The sequence below is a fragment of the Garra rufa genome, chromosome 1 (genome assembly GCF_049309525.1).
Source record: "Garra rufa chromosome 1, GarRuf1.0, whole genome shotgun sequence".
Classification (NCBI taxonomy): domain Eukaryota; kingdom Metazoa; phylum Chordata; class Actinopteri; order Cypriniformes; family Cyprinidae; genus Garra; species Garra rufa.
Window position 1 is genome coordinate 46,203,683 of NC_133361.1, and position 15,964 is coordinate 46,219,646.

Sequence of the window (15,964 nt, forward strand, 5' to 3'; positions counted from 1 at the left end):
AATGTCAGCTTCAAATGGCACACAGCTAGATGTCAATTGGGTATGAATTGTCATATGAATAACTCAACCTACGATTTAATCCTTTGCTGTCTGTTTTTGTTTTTACTAGGCCTTGTATGAAAGATACCGGAGAAATCTTTCAACAGAAAGGTCTTAAAAATCACATACTATGGCTCACAACTTACTTAAATATCTTATTTATTTCTCTTCAGAAGACCAACATGCAGACATACTGTTTGCAGGCGTTACTTTCACTTTTATGGGAGTGTCATCATGTGTGTAAAGTGTGTGTATGTATGTGTCACAGTATATGTGAGCGCCTCACAGTTAAGCAACAGTGTGTGTGTGTGTGTGTGTGTGTGTGTGTGTGTGTGTATATATATGTTTTAGTTTTTCTCAGGAAGACCAACTGTCTGATTCTTGTTCCGGTTCGGCACGTTGACCGGTTGGCGGATGTTGACCCGGTCTTTCTCCGCCTCCAGATCCTCATCATACAGTTCCTCTTCATCTTCAGCCTCACTGTGATGAGGAGACGAATGAAGCGAATGGGCAGGAGAGGGGGGCACTGAGGCGGGCCGTGGGTAACGGAAGCCTGTGGCCTGAATTGTGTAAATGAAAAATAAATGTCAACAAATATTTACATCTAGCTTTTAGACAGCTGTTTAGAGTTGTCAGAGGTTCTACCAACCCAGAAAACATAAAAAAGAACAACCCAGTAACTTTGTTTTGATAAGCCTTTTTCTGCAAACCTTTTGCAGATTTTGCTTCCCCCATGATGTTGGAGAGGTATCTTATTATAATATTACTGCCCCTTAATCTGCATGTTTCCAATCATAGGGGCATCATTTTGTATTCACAAACGACGACGGTGTACTAGTTCTAACGCCATGGTGAAAGTTCGAGCAAGCATGCTAACTGTTCTATCGTTGGCTGCACAGACGAACACAGAACACTATTTATAGTCCCGGCCTCAGAGGAGACAAGAGAACGGTGGATTTATTGATTTACTGTATATTACACTGCTGCCACACAGATCTAATATAAACATGTAATTTCTTTCCCAGCTGTTTACCTTCACAGACATAGATGACTGTTTTGTAACTCCTGTGTGTTTTTAACATTAACTTGTGTGTATTTAACAGTTTAAGCACAATAAGACATGAAAGAGATGCCTTTACAACACATGATTGAGTGTGATATACATGATAATCTAAACCAAACAGATGTTATCTGAGATACGAGCTGTGAAGGCACGACCCTGTTCTGTTCATTTGCATTTAAAGAGACATGCATGAAAACAGAGTGTTTTCGCTTCCACTCAAAATAGGCATTTTCAAAATGATATAATAAATGATCCATGGGGTATTTTGAGAATTCTAGGAACATCTGAGAATTTTATTACATATTGTAAAAAAGAGGCATAATTTGTCTCCTTTAAAGGATACCTATTGCCAAAATGCAACCTGGGCTGTTTTTATTACTGTAAACGAGACAAACATATATCTAAAAGCATAATTACGACAAACGAGCCGTTTTTGAGATTGACCGTGATTTAGTTTTGTGGTCAGTGGCCGGTGAATGGGAATACTAGGGGCATAAATTTGAGCGCATCAAAATCGATATTTTTACAACACTAAGAAGGCTCGACACACCATGAAACTTTGCTCGAGGTATCGCCTGGGTCTCTACACATGAACTCGAGCATTGAGAACATTGTGTACACAGAGTTTACTAAAAAGAAAGGTTTTGAACAACTCACTTTCACTGTTTGAGTTTCCACTCGCAGCCATCTTGCCAGTCAAGAAGTGTTGATCTCCGAATGCGAATGATTGGACTCCATAGGACGAAATATTAGGCTTATATGAGGCTCTTTTTACAACTAGAAGGTTAATATTGTTTTTCACTTGCGACAAAACAACGAATTAGCTGTGCATTTATATTGAAATATGCTTTAGGAGCTATCCATCCTCGCATTCAGAGATTGACACCTCTTGACTGGCAAGACGGCCGCGAGCGGAAAATCAAACAGTGAAAGTGAGTTGTTCAAAACCTTTCTTCTTAGTAAACTCTGTGTACACAAACAATGTTCTCAATGCTCGAGTTCATGTGTAGAGACCCAGGCGATACTTTGAGCAAAGTTTCATGGTGTGTCGAGCCTTCTTTGCGTTGTAAAAATATCGATTTTGATGCGCTCAAATTTATGCCCCTAGTACTCCCATTCACCGACCATTGAAAACAAAACGAAATCACGGTCAATCTCAAAAACGGCTCGTTTGTCGTAATTATGCTTTTAGATATATGTTTGTCTCGTTTACAGTAAAAAACACAGCCCAGGTTGCATTTTGGCAATAGTTATCCTTTAAATTACTTTAAAATACTATAAAATGTATCATGGAAATTAAGACTTAAGATCCTTTCATGATTAGAAATCTAATTTTTTAAATCTCATATATCCAGGTTTATATCTGATGAGGTGAAATAAAACAAGAAATATCTTGATTTATAGTTGTTTTAGCTTATGTTAATGCCTGTTTTGTCTAATTTAAAATCATTTTAAGTCATTTTGGGGATACCTGTTCTGTGGTTTTCTAGATAAGTAAACCTCAACCTAAGATTTTTGTTAAAATAAAACTAATAAACTTAATTTTATGCTTCATTGTTTTAACTTACCGAACTGGGTTCTTGAGGCTCATAGATGTACGTGTCCGGGAAAGCTTTCGCTAAAGCCATATGTCGGGCAGATACATAATACTAAGAAACAGAAATATGCTATATTAGTTCATGAACATAAACATAACAGGAACATCAAGTTAATTGGATACATCATGTGGCTGACGGTGCTGGATGGTCTGAAAGGGCAATTCACTGTGCAGTTTGTGTGTGTATGTTATATCTGACCCTGCCCAGATATCTCCAGTCTAGCAGGTCACTGAGACGCTCTGTTCGGTTCCTCTGAATAATCCTCTGCCTTCGGCTCTGCTGACAGAACTGAAACAGGAAAGACGTCAGCTGATTACAGGACTCATCCACCCCACGATACCGCCGATCCAGAATATAGATACCTGAAAGAGAGGGAATTAAAAAAAAATTGAACTAAATATAAAACTGATTCAGACAAAACTAAGAGAATCTTGTAGCTTCCCTTTATCATTTCCACCATATATGCAATACTCTCACCATAAGCTGACGGGTCAGCAATGTGCTCCTCCATGAAACAGCCAAACCCAGACAGGTTAGTGGAGATCGATGGGATGCCCATCACCGTACACTCAGCTGAGAGAAAAATGTGTGCACTGTGTTGAGTGGAGGTTATTAATACATCAGTCTTATATTATCATTCAAAAGATTGGAGACAATATGATTTTATTTCATGTTTTTCTGAAAGAAGTCTCCTCTGCTCACCAAAGCTGCATTTATTTGATAAAAAATACAGTGTGCAACTTTATTACAATTAAAATTTCACAAGAACCTTTCAGAAATCTTTCTAACCTGCTGATTTAATGCTTAAGAAACATTTACTATTATCAGTGTTGAATATGGTTGTTCTTTCAGAGTTCTTTAATGAACAGAAAAAAAATATTTTTTTAAACTATATAAATGTATTTACTGTCACCTTAGATCGCTGTAATGCATTCACTTTAAATAAAAGGTATTTCTTGTTATTATAACAGAATATATAATTTCTTGTTTATATATATTTTTTTTTTTACTATATTACTGACCAAAGTTGAATGGATTGTGTATGTACATGTTACACTGGTAGTATGTGTAGTTTTACCTGGTGTGTATCCCCAGGGCTCATAGTAAGATGGAAATACTCCAAGATGGCATCCTCTCACAAACTCCTCATAGTCCATTGGCAGGAGAGGAGAAGTTGAGGAGAGAAACTCTGGATGGAAGATCACCTAGTGAAGAATATGAGACATTTAAATGGATTCAGTGATTTGTCTACACAATGAAGCAGTGCACCTTTAATTACATTATCCATTATATAGGACCCTATGAAATCTATTTTATTCTTTTCCCAAATTCCATTTTCTTTTTTCCAGATTCAATTTTTTCCATTTAAATTTTTCTGCGTTTTTGTGTGTTTAAATTTGATTAATCACAAACATTAAGATTGGAACAGTATACTTACAATTTAAGTAACAAGGCCGATGCATTTCGAAGAATATGGTTGCCTCTTTTAGACCTCTGATCTCTGACTGGCCACCACAGATATACTTAACAAACTGTATAGTATAGTATAAATAACTGTATTTATAACCACAACTTGACATTGATTTTATTGATTACTTTTATTTTAAAATTATATTTATCTGTCGTTGTTGTTGTTTTCGTTCTCCCCTTCTGTGCATCAGTACTGTATTTTTGATCAGTTTATTCTATTTAAAAAATGCTGATCTTTTTATTCTATTTAAAAAAATTATCACAAGGCATTTTTAATTAATTGAAATCATGAAACGTACACAATTTAACAGCAATGTATTAACAATTTAACAAAAATGTCATTAAGGCCCTATGAATTTTTTTTTTTTTTTTCAAATTTAGTTTTATTTTTACAAAATTCTAGGCTGTCCATTAATTTTCTGGATTCCATTTTATTGGTTTCAATAAATTTCAATAATCAAAAGCATCACTAAATAATTCATTTTAGAAATAAACTTTTTTTTTTTTTTCAGAAACATTGTGTTGTGTATTTACATTTTTCTGCTAAATAAATTATGGAATTTTTTTTGGTAAATATTCTATAAAATACTCACTTTAATAATAATTTTTAGGGCTGTCCCCGAATAGTCGAAGATTCGATGCATCGATATGCGGGGCCTGATTCGACCACCGATCTCACAGTCGAATCTTCGCGGGTGAAACGAGCATCATACCATTTTGCCAATATGGGGGTGCTCAATGTCTAATTGCACACAGAACTACTGGTTTTGTACGGTTATATTAAGTTATATACAGCCTTTGATTATGATAATGCAGTAAAAACAAAAGTGAAAAGAAAGAAGCGTTCAATAAATATTTTTAACGTGTTTGTGAATAAATCCAACCACCCCTGTGACTAATTTAATTTTCACTTTCCCTGATGCATGACGAGATGAGGACCATCTTGATGGCAAGGATGGCGGCGATCACACCGAACGCGTTTTTGCAGTTGGAGGCGCCTCTTTTGAATGGTTTTCTGTTGGCAGTGAGCGTTCTGCACGCTGTTTATGCGCCCCCGGCGCCTCGCGTTTTCGCCGCCTGCTGCGCCTCGCGTTTTGCAGGAGCGCTCTGAGCGCCTGAAGTTGAAAAAAAAAAATCAACTCTGAGCGGAAAAACGCCCAACGTCATTCGCGTTCTTTTCCATTGTCCAATCGAATGAATGGAGAGGCGGGCCTTCTGTTGTGATGGCGAAAGTTTACCGTTGCTTAAAAAGTCCGGAGACTCCAAGAAATGGAGGAGAAACCTTTGGTGTCTATCGTGGGTAACCCGGAGCTGTATTATTTAGGGTTTCTGCTAATATGACAGTTTACTTAACAGCAAAAAACTAAGATTTTAGAGCGCTCGCGCTATAATCCTTTGAATTGACTGACAGGACAGCTGTTTTGGTCGTTGCATTGCAACATAAAAAAAACGCAGCACACTGCTCTTTCATTAAAAGTCACCAAAAAAGGCAGTGCTGTGCGCCTCGCGTTTTTAGAACTAAAAGACGCGTTCTGTATTTTTATTTAAACCTAAATAAGTTTGTCTGTCAGTTGGCAGGCAGTTTTGGTCGCTTATAAAATAAAATAAAAATAGTTTTACCCTCCTGCTGACTATAGTGTCGTGCCCCTCCCAACCCATTCACACACGCACATAAGCCTAGATGATTCGACTATCGGTCGACTATAGAAAGATTCGAAAATTCTGATTCGACTATGAAAATTCATAGTCGGGGACAGCCCTAATAATTTTATAAATTGTAGTAGTATCATCCTTACATTAAAGGAGTAGTTCACTTTCAGAACAAAAATAATAATTTACTCACCCCCTTGTCATCCAAGACGTTCATGTCTTTCTTTTTTCAGTCGTAAAGAAATTGTGTTTTTTTTTTAAGGAAAATATTTGAGGATTTCTCTCCATATAATGGACTTCTATGGTGCCCCCGAGTTTGAACTTCCAAAATGCAGTTTAAATGCCGCTTCAAAGGGCTCTAAATGATCTCAGCCGACGAAGAATTGTCTTATCTAGTGAAACAATTGGTTATTTTCTAAAAACATTTACAACTTATATACTTTTTAATCTCAAACGCTCATTTGAAGCTGCATTTCGGAAGTTCAAACCCAGGGCACCATAGAAGTCCATTACATGGAGAGAAATCCTGAAATGTTTTACTCAGAAAACTTCCTTAAACTTCCTTATGACTGAAGAAAGAAAAGACATGAACATGTACTGACCTACTTTTGATAAATTCATCCAAAATTTGGCAAATTCGGTGACATTCCACGTTACACAGTAAATTGCTTTTTTATGACTAGTATAGCTATCTATTTGTGCACCTTGACTCTGTCCTGAGCACTGTTAAAGAGGCCGATACGGCGGATGCAGTTGAGGATGGGGTCGCTGGTGTCCTCCAGCATGTTGTGAGTGCAGACAGGGGGTAGGCACTGGCGCTGGGTGGCGAAGATGGCACGTTTCATCATGGTGAAGTCCTCTTTATCTAACATCTTCGACACATCAGGCAGCTGCCCTCTAATAACAAGAAAGAGAGCAATGTCACTCCTCAGAAGAGATTAATACATGTTTTAAATACAGTCGAACACAAAAACAACTCACACTAAAAGTGATTCGTAGAGTTTCTTTCCAAAACGCTCCTTCACAGTCTGTGCAGTGTCCCTGACAATGCAACAAAAATGCAATATCACACTAAAATTCTTTCACTGTTTCAACAGTCCCTGATTTTTCCAAGCAAAATTTAAAAAAAAAAACTGTATGGGCTTTTGAACAACATGAGTGTGAGGAAATAAAACCAGTTAGTTTTAATTTTTTAACTACTCTTTTCAATCAGGTGATATTATGACTATAGTTTATTTTAAGTAAATAAATCAGTATAAATAAATATATTCCTTTCTACATCATCACACATCCATCACTGCAGAATGGCAACAGAAAACAGGCAGTTGTGTTAGGATGCTCTACATAAAATATAAATATTAGTTGAAATGTTTAATCTTAAAACCTGGCAACTAACTGAAAAATACATTAAAGCTAAAGTACTAAAACTACTCAATAAAAATCAAAGATGAACTGAATTTAAAAAATATTCAATAAAATAATATTTTAAAAACAATTACTAAAACCTAAACTAAAATTAAAATAATTAATAAAAGCTAATTCAATGTATTAATAAATACTATAACGGTATATAAATAATATTAAACTAAAACTGCTTTCTAGACAAATTGCTTGTTTATATTGAGTAGGCTGAGCTAAACAGTGTCATTCAGGTTAGCAGTCCTCACAGTGCAGTTGTCATGGTTACCAGAGCTGTTTCCGTACGGCTTGGCCCTTGAGGGTCTCCACGTTGAAGTTGTTGGTACGAGCAGGCATGATGAAAAATGCTATTACGGTCACGTCGCTGTGATTCACCTGGACATACAATAACCTTTTCTAAGCTTCTTCATCCTCTTAACATTTTATGCTTGTTTTATGACAAATACTTACCCTCAGCAGGTAATTAAGCCTAGCCAATGCTTCAAGGAAGATATCAGCTCCTTTATTTGAGAATTCATAGCGCCCAGCGATGAAGAGAAACACTGTCTTGTCAAGGTTAAAATCTAAATGCCTGCACACAAAACAATAAGAGAAAACATCTATGAGAGAGTGTTTTACATATGGATACATGAGTACGATTGTGTCTTATGAGCTCTGACCCGTAGAAATGACCTCTGACAAACTCCTGGATGCGTGCTTTGCTCTGAGCGTGGAGGTTCTGGAACTCATGCATGGCTGAGAACTTCTTCACATTCAGGCCGTTTGGAGTCACAATATCTGACAGAGAAAAATGAACATGGTTATCTTTAGCAAAGACACCAAATAGGGTCAAAAAGCAGCAGCTTCCTGGCTAAAGTCCAGTTCTAAACTAAATCAGGAAGCATCCACAGTAATGAAATTAAACCAGAATCCCTTACAAATAACAGAAATACTAGCATAGTATATACATTTGTAGTTTTTTTTTTTTTTTTTTAAAGAAAATGACTAATTGTTTCACTAGATAAGACCCTTATTCCTCGGCTGGGATTGTTAAGAGTCTTTGAAGCTGCAATGAAACTGCAGTTTGGACCTTCAACCCACTGATCCCCATTGAAGTCCACTATATGGAGAACAATCCTGGAATGTTTGCCTTAAAAGCTTTATTTCTTTTCAACTGAAGAAAGAAAGACATGAACATCTTGAATAAAATGGGGGTGAGCAAATGATCAGATAATTTTTATTCTGGAAGGGAACTAATCCTTTAATTTATGTCATCTGACTGACTCATGACTGAATTTTGTTGCCATTAGGATGCAGCAATCTCTTGAGGAAACAGTGCAAGCAGTAACTTAAGTCACCTGGTTTCCGCTTTAGTAAGTGCTCGGCCTCAATGGCGGTGATCTGCGAGACGGTGGTGAAGACGTGTGTACAGCGGGCTGCTGCACGCTCCAGACAGTACCGGTGATAGATCTGCCTGTCCCCTGCCTCTTTATCCACATTGAACTACACAGAGAAATAACCAAAGATAGTTCAGGAAGTTTTGCTTTCCATTAATTACCTGAAAGTGTCTCTCTCTCTATTTGTTTATCCATTTAGAGCATCATCTTGGTGTCAAACCAATATGCGCTTAAAAACTGAACATTTTAAAACCTAAAAAAAAAAACCTGATACCTGATCTGGCTAAGAGGTGTGGGTTATAATAAACAGCATAAACAGTAATGAGGACGTATCATATATCCACAAAAACACAAACCTCAGCAAGGTTGTTGTAGAAGTCAACATTCCCAGCACACAGATATCGGCCCAGCAGCGTGGCGTGTGTAGTAAAGATGGTCGCTATGGGCAGCTGGCGCTGCCTGCATAAGACGAGCCCCAAACCCGCCAGCCACTCGTGAAAGTGTGCCACGATGTGAGGAGGTTCGTCACACTGAGCTGCATACTGAAACACATATTCAAATCATGATTAATAAGAATGAATAATATTGTGGGGAAGGGGGTTGTGTCCAAGTTAGGGGTGGATGATATACTGGTAGACATGATTAACCGGTAGAATTTTTGGACTGTTGTTTCTATTGCAGCTACATGCTCACGTGACGTTGCTGTGTTGCGTGGTCACAACAATGTATTGGTTGCATTCATTTTTAAGCATTGCAAATTAAAAATGTGTCACTTTTGTAACTTTATTAAGAAGAAATATATATTTAAATTTACACAGTGAAGAATAAGCAGTGTTTTTATACATTCAATTACTTTATACCATGTATATTATTTATTCTTATTTATTAGTTCTACTGTAGTTTTTTTTTTTTTTTTTGTCCTGTTGCTTGTTCTTATTTAATCGCTGACTGTTTATTAGTCTTCAGTGAGTTTGAGGTTTTGGGGTTTTTTTTTTTCATTCAGGCTAGTATTAGTTTTTTGGTGATATTGACACTAGTGACAATAATTATGACATTTCCTTGAAATTTATAAAAACTGATATCATGAAGACCTTATTTATAGCAAAAATAACTAATTTGTGATATATATTGGTACCGTGAAATAAAATGACTCAAGTTGTGATATAAGATTTTGAACATATCAACCATTCCTACTCCAATTAAAAAAAAAAGAAAAGAAAAGGTGATGTAACTTTTATAAATAATAATAATAATAATAATAATAATAATAATTCACTGGATAAGCAAAAAATAGGCATCAGCACATGGTTATTAAGTTTCTACTAAATAACTATTTCTACTGAATTAGGTTTGGGAAAAAATATGCTTATTTACACTCACAAAAATAATATTAACATAGAAAATATATTAACATTAGAATAATACAAAAAAACTATTAAAAGCTGAGATTTATAAAAAAATATATATATATATAAATATTAGATGAAAAATGTAAACTTAAAATAAAACTGACATAAAAGTTACAAATGGTGCCTTGGCAACTAACTTAAATAAATAACTTTGATGTTGAATTACTAAAATTACTAAAACTAAAACTCAATTAAAAGTAAAAAGGTAAAGCAAATGTAAAAATATAAAAAAATACTAATGAATTAAAATTATAATTTAAATTAAAAATTTTAATTAAATTGAAAAGATAGCCACCAATTCAAAAAAATTAATAAATACTATAATAGTATATAAATAATACTAAAACAACACTGCACACCTCTCCCAGTAGCCATGCAGTGAGGAAGCCAAAGAGAATCGCATCGTTAGCCTCTCTGTCGAACCAGGGCACACCAATACCGCAATTCTCCCACAATTCACTCTTCCAGCGGTCCAGAGACCAGGCCGTGAAGCCCACGTCTAGCAGAATCACATATGGAGAGCCTTCAATCAGCCATCGACCAAAATAAACCTAGAGAAGAAGGGAGAGAAAGGAAGAAAATTAGAAACTTTGTCACTTCGCTAGAGATAACTAAGATCACTTGTTCATACGATCTTCATACATTTTTGTCCCAATTTTTCAATGAATGGAGAGGCAACTCCTGGTTTGTTAGCCAGTTTGTAGTGTCAACAACATATGAAGCCACTTGGACAAGCTAGCAAACAAGCCTTTCAGTTATTACTTTCTATGAAAAACTTAGATATGTGATTCTGTTCATGTTAACGGGCACCAATTCACACAGCGTCTCTCAGGGGAAAATTTCCTCAAAGAACTGAAATAGACCTCAGTCTGGCTGTCAGACACCGATATAGCCTTTAACCTTTAGCGCTCACACACACGCACCAGAGAGATGTCACACAAACACTCTCCAGAATGAAGGTTTAGGGTTTCACTGCGGATAGGAGCAGCTTAAAATGGGCTTCGTGGTGTGTGTGCACATATTAGACTGGATGAGAGGTGGACAAACCTAAAGCTAGAATCTGCCTTTCTTTTTCGATACAACGTATGAAAGTGTTTGACTCTGTATACCTTGCACCCACTGCTGTTCATTTTATCAATGGTTCTCCGGAGTGCCGCATTGCAGGGTTCGGTCAGCTCCACTTGCGTCCTGACATTGGACTCCATGTATGGGCCCACCAGAAAGTAGTTCTCACCCCATTCCTCCCAGGTCAGACGCGCCTTGGTCTGGATCACCGTGTAAATGCCACCAACTAACACAAAACGAGAGTGGTTAGTTAACCTTTAACAGATGTTTAGATCTAGGACAGAGAAGGCCACCCAACCATTTGAACTTAACATTGTCAACAGGCCTCCTTGACCCCTCCTTGACCTTTATCTAATCTAGCTGTCAATAATATATAATATTCACAGAGTGCAGCAAATACCAACACCACAGTCACATGACTCTTGTGCCCCTGAGTATGTGGATACAGTATCTGCGAACGTTTGGCAGTTGAGTCATGTGGTGTATAGGTTTTTGTGGTGTGACAACAACAACAGTATCTGGTTTCGCCTTTCCAAAACTGTAGATGTCTGTATTTAACCTAATAACTCTCAAAGTCCTTTACAATTACACAATTTAGTATTGGTTAATACATTACATTATATTAAAAAACCTCGCGTCTCAAATATTGACCAAAAATTTAATAGGCGATGTAAAATGCAGTATGGATTTGTTTACTTGTCCAGCTCTGATTGCTAAGATTACTATTATTAAGTTTAAAGGGGTCATGAGATGCTCATTTTCCACAAGTTCATATGATTCTTTAGGGTCTTAATGAAAAGTCTCTAATATACTTTGGTTAAAAATTCCTAATAGTAGTGTGAAAAAAAACACCTTTTTACCTTGTCAAAATCAGCTCTGCAAAATATAAGCTCATTTTACGCATGGGCCCTTTAAATGCAAATGAGCTCTGCTCACCCCGCCCCTCTCTGCTGAGGGATTACGAGCTGTAAAGTTTACTTTAGCAGCATTTAGCTACGTTTAGCTGCATTTACCAGCATTTATCAGCGAAACTTGCCAACAAGCACATTATTAAGAAAGGCCATTTGCAAAGATGCATAAAAAAACCCTTATACTCACTTCTGCTGTTGGTTGGGCTGCCACAGGATTGATTTACACGAACATAGACACATATGTAGATCAGCATCACCGCTTTCCTTCTAAAAACTAAAGTTACGTTGTCCTCTGCCTCTTAAGCGGCTCAGATGTCGGGAGAAAATGACTACTGCTATGTTCATTATTACATCCAACAACAGAAACACCTCAATCGCTCAATTAGAGTCTTCCTCTGCACCTAAGTCGACACAATAGCGATCGTATTCAGACTGTTTCAGCTCGGTGAGGGCGGGACTAAGGTAAGACGCTCATGTCAATCAACTGTGTTTCGTCACAACGACAAGAAACCGAGAATGACCTGATTTTAAAAAGGGGATATTACTTTTAAAGATTAAAAAAATACCACTGGGTGGATTTTTATCATTGTAGGGTGGTTGTGGACACAAACTGCCAACACACATTAATGTTCAAACAACATGGAAAAGTTAGTTTTGCATCCGATGACCCCTTTAAACCTTTAACTTTCCTGAAAAAGAATATAAACTGCAAACACTATTTATTATAACACCTTTAACCCGTAGGGCCAGTTTTACTAAACAGGGCAAATTAGCGCAGATGGGAGGGGAAAATTCTGTGTGATTTACTGATAGTGCACACATTAAAGAACACAGACACAGCCAGATAATTTCCATAATGACCAGTGCAAAATACTGCATGCTTTAAGCTTTTTTTTGGGGGGGCATTAAAAAAAACTGCCACAAATACCAGTAATTTGATGAGCGCAAATGTTAGTAAAATGCATTGCGTAAGGTCAGGTGCAAAAACAACTGTGACCATGCGTTTTCATCGCTAATTCTTCACTGTTTGTCTTTAGTAAATCCTGACAACACTATTTTAAGACCAAAAGACAGTTTGCAATGGTGCAAGCTGTTGGTAAAACTGGCCCTTAAACTCTTAAACCCTAAATCTCCCACTTGGTGCTCAAGTTTAACAGACAGTTTAAAAAAACATAACTCTTTAATTTAACAGTTTTAAGAATTTTATTAGGTCAGGAGATGCACACAAAACAATTAACTGGACATATACTTTCAAAACACCTTTACACAGTATTCTTCGTCCTATTTGTTTTCTGTGTTGAAAGATTAAATGGTATCAGGTGGTATCAGATATCAGGTCCATCCATGTTCAATACAAACATTATGTATTATGCCCAAAAAACTATAGTATAGATACTTTATAGTATGTTTTGTTAGTGCACCCATGACATGTCAATGGAACAATGCTACAAATACACTACTGCTCAAAAGTTCAGGATCAGTAAGATTTATATCTTTTATCTTTATATTTAGTAAATTAACACTTTTATTCAACAAAAGAACATTAAATTGATTAAAAGTGACAGCAAAGAATCTTGAAAAACATATATTTAAAAAAAGATTATTTTTGTAGGAAAGTTTCCACAAAATATGAAGCAGCATAACTGTTTTTACCATTGACAATAATGTTCCTTGAGCACCAAATGATGAGGATCATGTGACACTGAAGTCGGGAGTAATGATGCTGAAAATTCAACTTTGCCATCACAGGAATAAACTATATTTTAAAATACACTCCCAGTGAAATGTTTTTGTAATTTGTTATTATGTTAAAAACAACTGAGTAGATTTTTTTTCAGGTTTCTCTGATGAATAGAAAGTTCAGAAGAACAGCATTTATCTGAAATAGAAATCTTTTGTAACATTATAGACGTCTTTCTCATCACTTTTAATCAATTCAGAGCATCCCTGCTACATAAAAAAGTATTCATTTCTAAAATTTATTAGGAAAAATAAATAAATGAATAAATTAAATTTAAATTATACTGAATCCAAGCTTTTTAATGGTATTAGTGTATAATATTACAAAAGCTTGTTATTTCAGATAAATACTGACATTTGGATCCTTCTAGTCATAGAATCCTGAAAAATATGTACTTAACTGTTTGAAATACTACTACTAATAATAATAATAATTATGATAATAAATGTTTCTTGAGCAGCAAATCATCATATTAGAATGATTTCTGAAGGATCATGTGACACTGAAGACTGAAGTAATGATCCTGAAAATGTAGCTTTGAGCAGAGGAATAAATTACATTTTAAAATATAATCAAATATAAAACAGCTATTTTAAATAGTAAAAATATTTCACAATTTTAACCGTCCGTATGAGTGTAAATGTCTATGGTGATAAATTTGCAATTAAACATCATATCCAAGAAAAAAAATGCACACCTTTATTAGCGACCTCCCATGCGATCTCAAACAGGACTGCATCCTCCCGATCAAACTCCTCGTCCCATTCCTCCAGGCCGGACAGGGAGGTGACCGACAAACTGCGCGCCAGTGGCATGCTGGGTAATAAAATACAACGATAATATCAATCAATCTTTCTGTTTTTAGATTACGAGTCTCATTTGTACTGAACCCTTGACATATGTAGCTTATATCCATCATACAAGCGTGAACCTTATATGATGTGTCACTGCCAAAAGCTGTCTCCATCAGTATATGACCTTCAACCAAGCACCACACACACACACTTCCTCATTCTCTCCTGACACACATGATACCAACAGCAATTCATTAAAATGACTCAATTTTCAACATCACTTATTGGCTCTTCCTCTCTCGGGTTTGCACAACCTAACACATTTGAAAAAGCCTCTTTAGTACTATAGCCAAGCCCATGATCAAATCATATCATATGTTTGAGATGTCTACAAATACACTGTGACATTGTGGCTTCACCTCAAGTCTAGGCATGAACTTTTATAAATCACAGCACCATGTAATCATTCAGATCATCACTTACACACCCTCCAGTTACAACATACTGTACCTTGAGCATCATGAGGCCTGTTTTACGAGAAAGACAGAAAGTGATTGAGAAATGAAGCTTACAGTCCCTATAAACCCGGATAGGCTTTATGAATAACATAACGGTACTTGATGGTCCTCCACAAAACACAAACACGCTTTCACGCACTGGCTAAATGCATTATGACACCCCGTGTAGTATCTTTGAATTTTAGAGAAGTGTCATTCTTAACTGAGGCGCAATTTATAACTGTCTCTCACTCACTCGTTTGTGCGTGCGCGCGCGCGCTGATATGGTACGTGCGCTTTGACCACACAGGAACAGTCAAACGCAGAACGTCACAGTCACCATAACAACAGAGCAAGTAAAGCGTAAATATGAACGTGCATAAAATATACGGGCGCAAACGATCAAGAAAAGTCGCAAGCTTTGCCTCTGCACGCTTGAGGAAGGACAGACTGGCCAGTCGAGCGCAGGCTGTGAAAGTGGGTTTGACCCGGGTAAACGAAGAGCACCGTGCGTGACAGGAATAACGGGCTTTGCAGATGGACGGTAATGTTCCTCTGCGGGTTTTAAAACACACGGACATATAATTTCGGACTGACAACACGCAAAAGCAGTAAGTTATGCACTCACCCTGCGGTAGCGTCTTTTCCTCGCTCAGCGGCGCAAGCCTCACATCTGCTGGAGTCAATCACCAGGAGGATGATTTGACAGTGGGCGGGGTGCCTGCGCAAATTTTGCTTGTGCTATAGGACAATTTGGCTGTCCATCAGGATGACAGCTCGCACGCGACGAGACACGTCATGAAATATGGGCGTGTCTTAACGGACGCCGTCCCCTTCTCGATCTCCCGGTAATGAAGGAGTAGTGTCTGCTCCACACGGCTCACTTCCCCAAAGAGATAGGCGTTTACTTGTATGAAATATTTGATTGGCTA

General features: G+C 36.9%; 1 protein-coding gene across 1 annotated transcript; it reads right to left on the bottom strand.

Annotated features, from left to right (window-relative positions):
* Window positions 1–181: 181 nt before the first annotated feature.
* gys1 (glycogen synthase 1 (muscle)) lies at window positions 182–15,780 on the bottom strand. The gene is made up of 16 exons (XM_073841510.1): window positions 15,661–15,780; window positions 14,439–14,557; window positions 11,134–11,315; window positions 10,384–10,575; window positions 8,972–9,157; window positions 8,577–8,721; window positions 7,899–8,016; window positions 7,690–7,810; window positions 7,508–7,614; window positions 6,802–6,861; window positions 6,525–6,717; window positions 3,779–3,905; window positions 3,178–3,273; window positions 2,899–3,062; window positions 2,671–2,751; window positions 182–599 (listed from the first exon to the last, which is right to left on the bottom strand). Exons 2-16 carry the CDS (start codon window positions 14,554–14,556, stop codon window positions 387–389), a joined length of 2,103 nt encoding a protein of 700 aa, XP_073697611.1. The 5' UTR covers window position 14,557; window positions 15,661–15,780; the 3' UTR covers window positions 182–386.
* Window positions 15,781–15,964: the final 184 nt, after the last annotated feature.

What these genes read in the sequence shown, in the direction of transcription:
- gys1 (XM_073841510.1), bottom strand. Translation starts at nt 14,556, where the DNA reads ATGCCACTGGCGCGCAGTTTGTCGGTCACCTCCCTGTCCGGCCTGGAG. An exon ending in GTCAGAGGTCATTTCTACGG is followed by an intron (nt 7,811 to 7,898) that starts GTCAGAGCTCAT and finishes TTTTGTGTGCAG; the next exon opens with GCATTTAGATTTTAACCTTG. An exon ending in AGCCTCAAGAACCCAGTTCG is followed by an intron (nt 600 to 2,670) that starts GTAAGTTAAAAC and finishes TACACAATTCAG; the next exon opens with GCCACAGGCTTCCGTTACCC.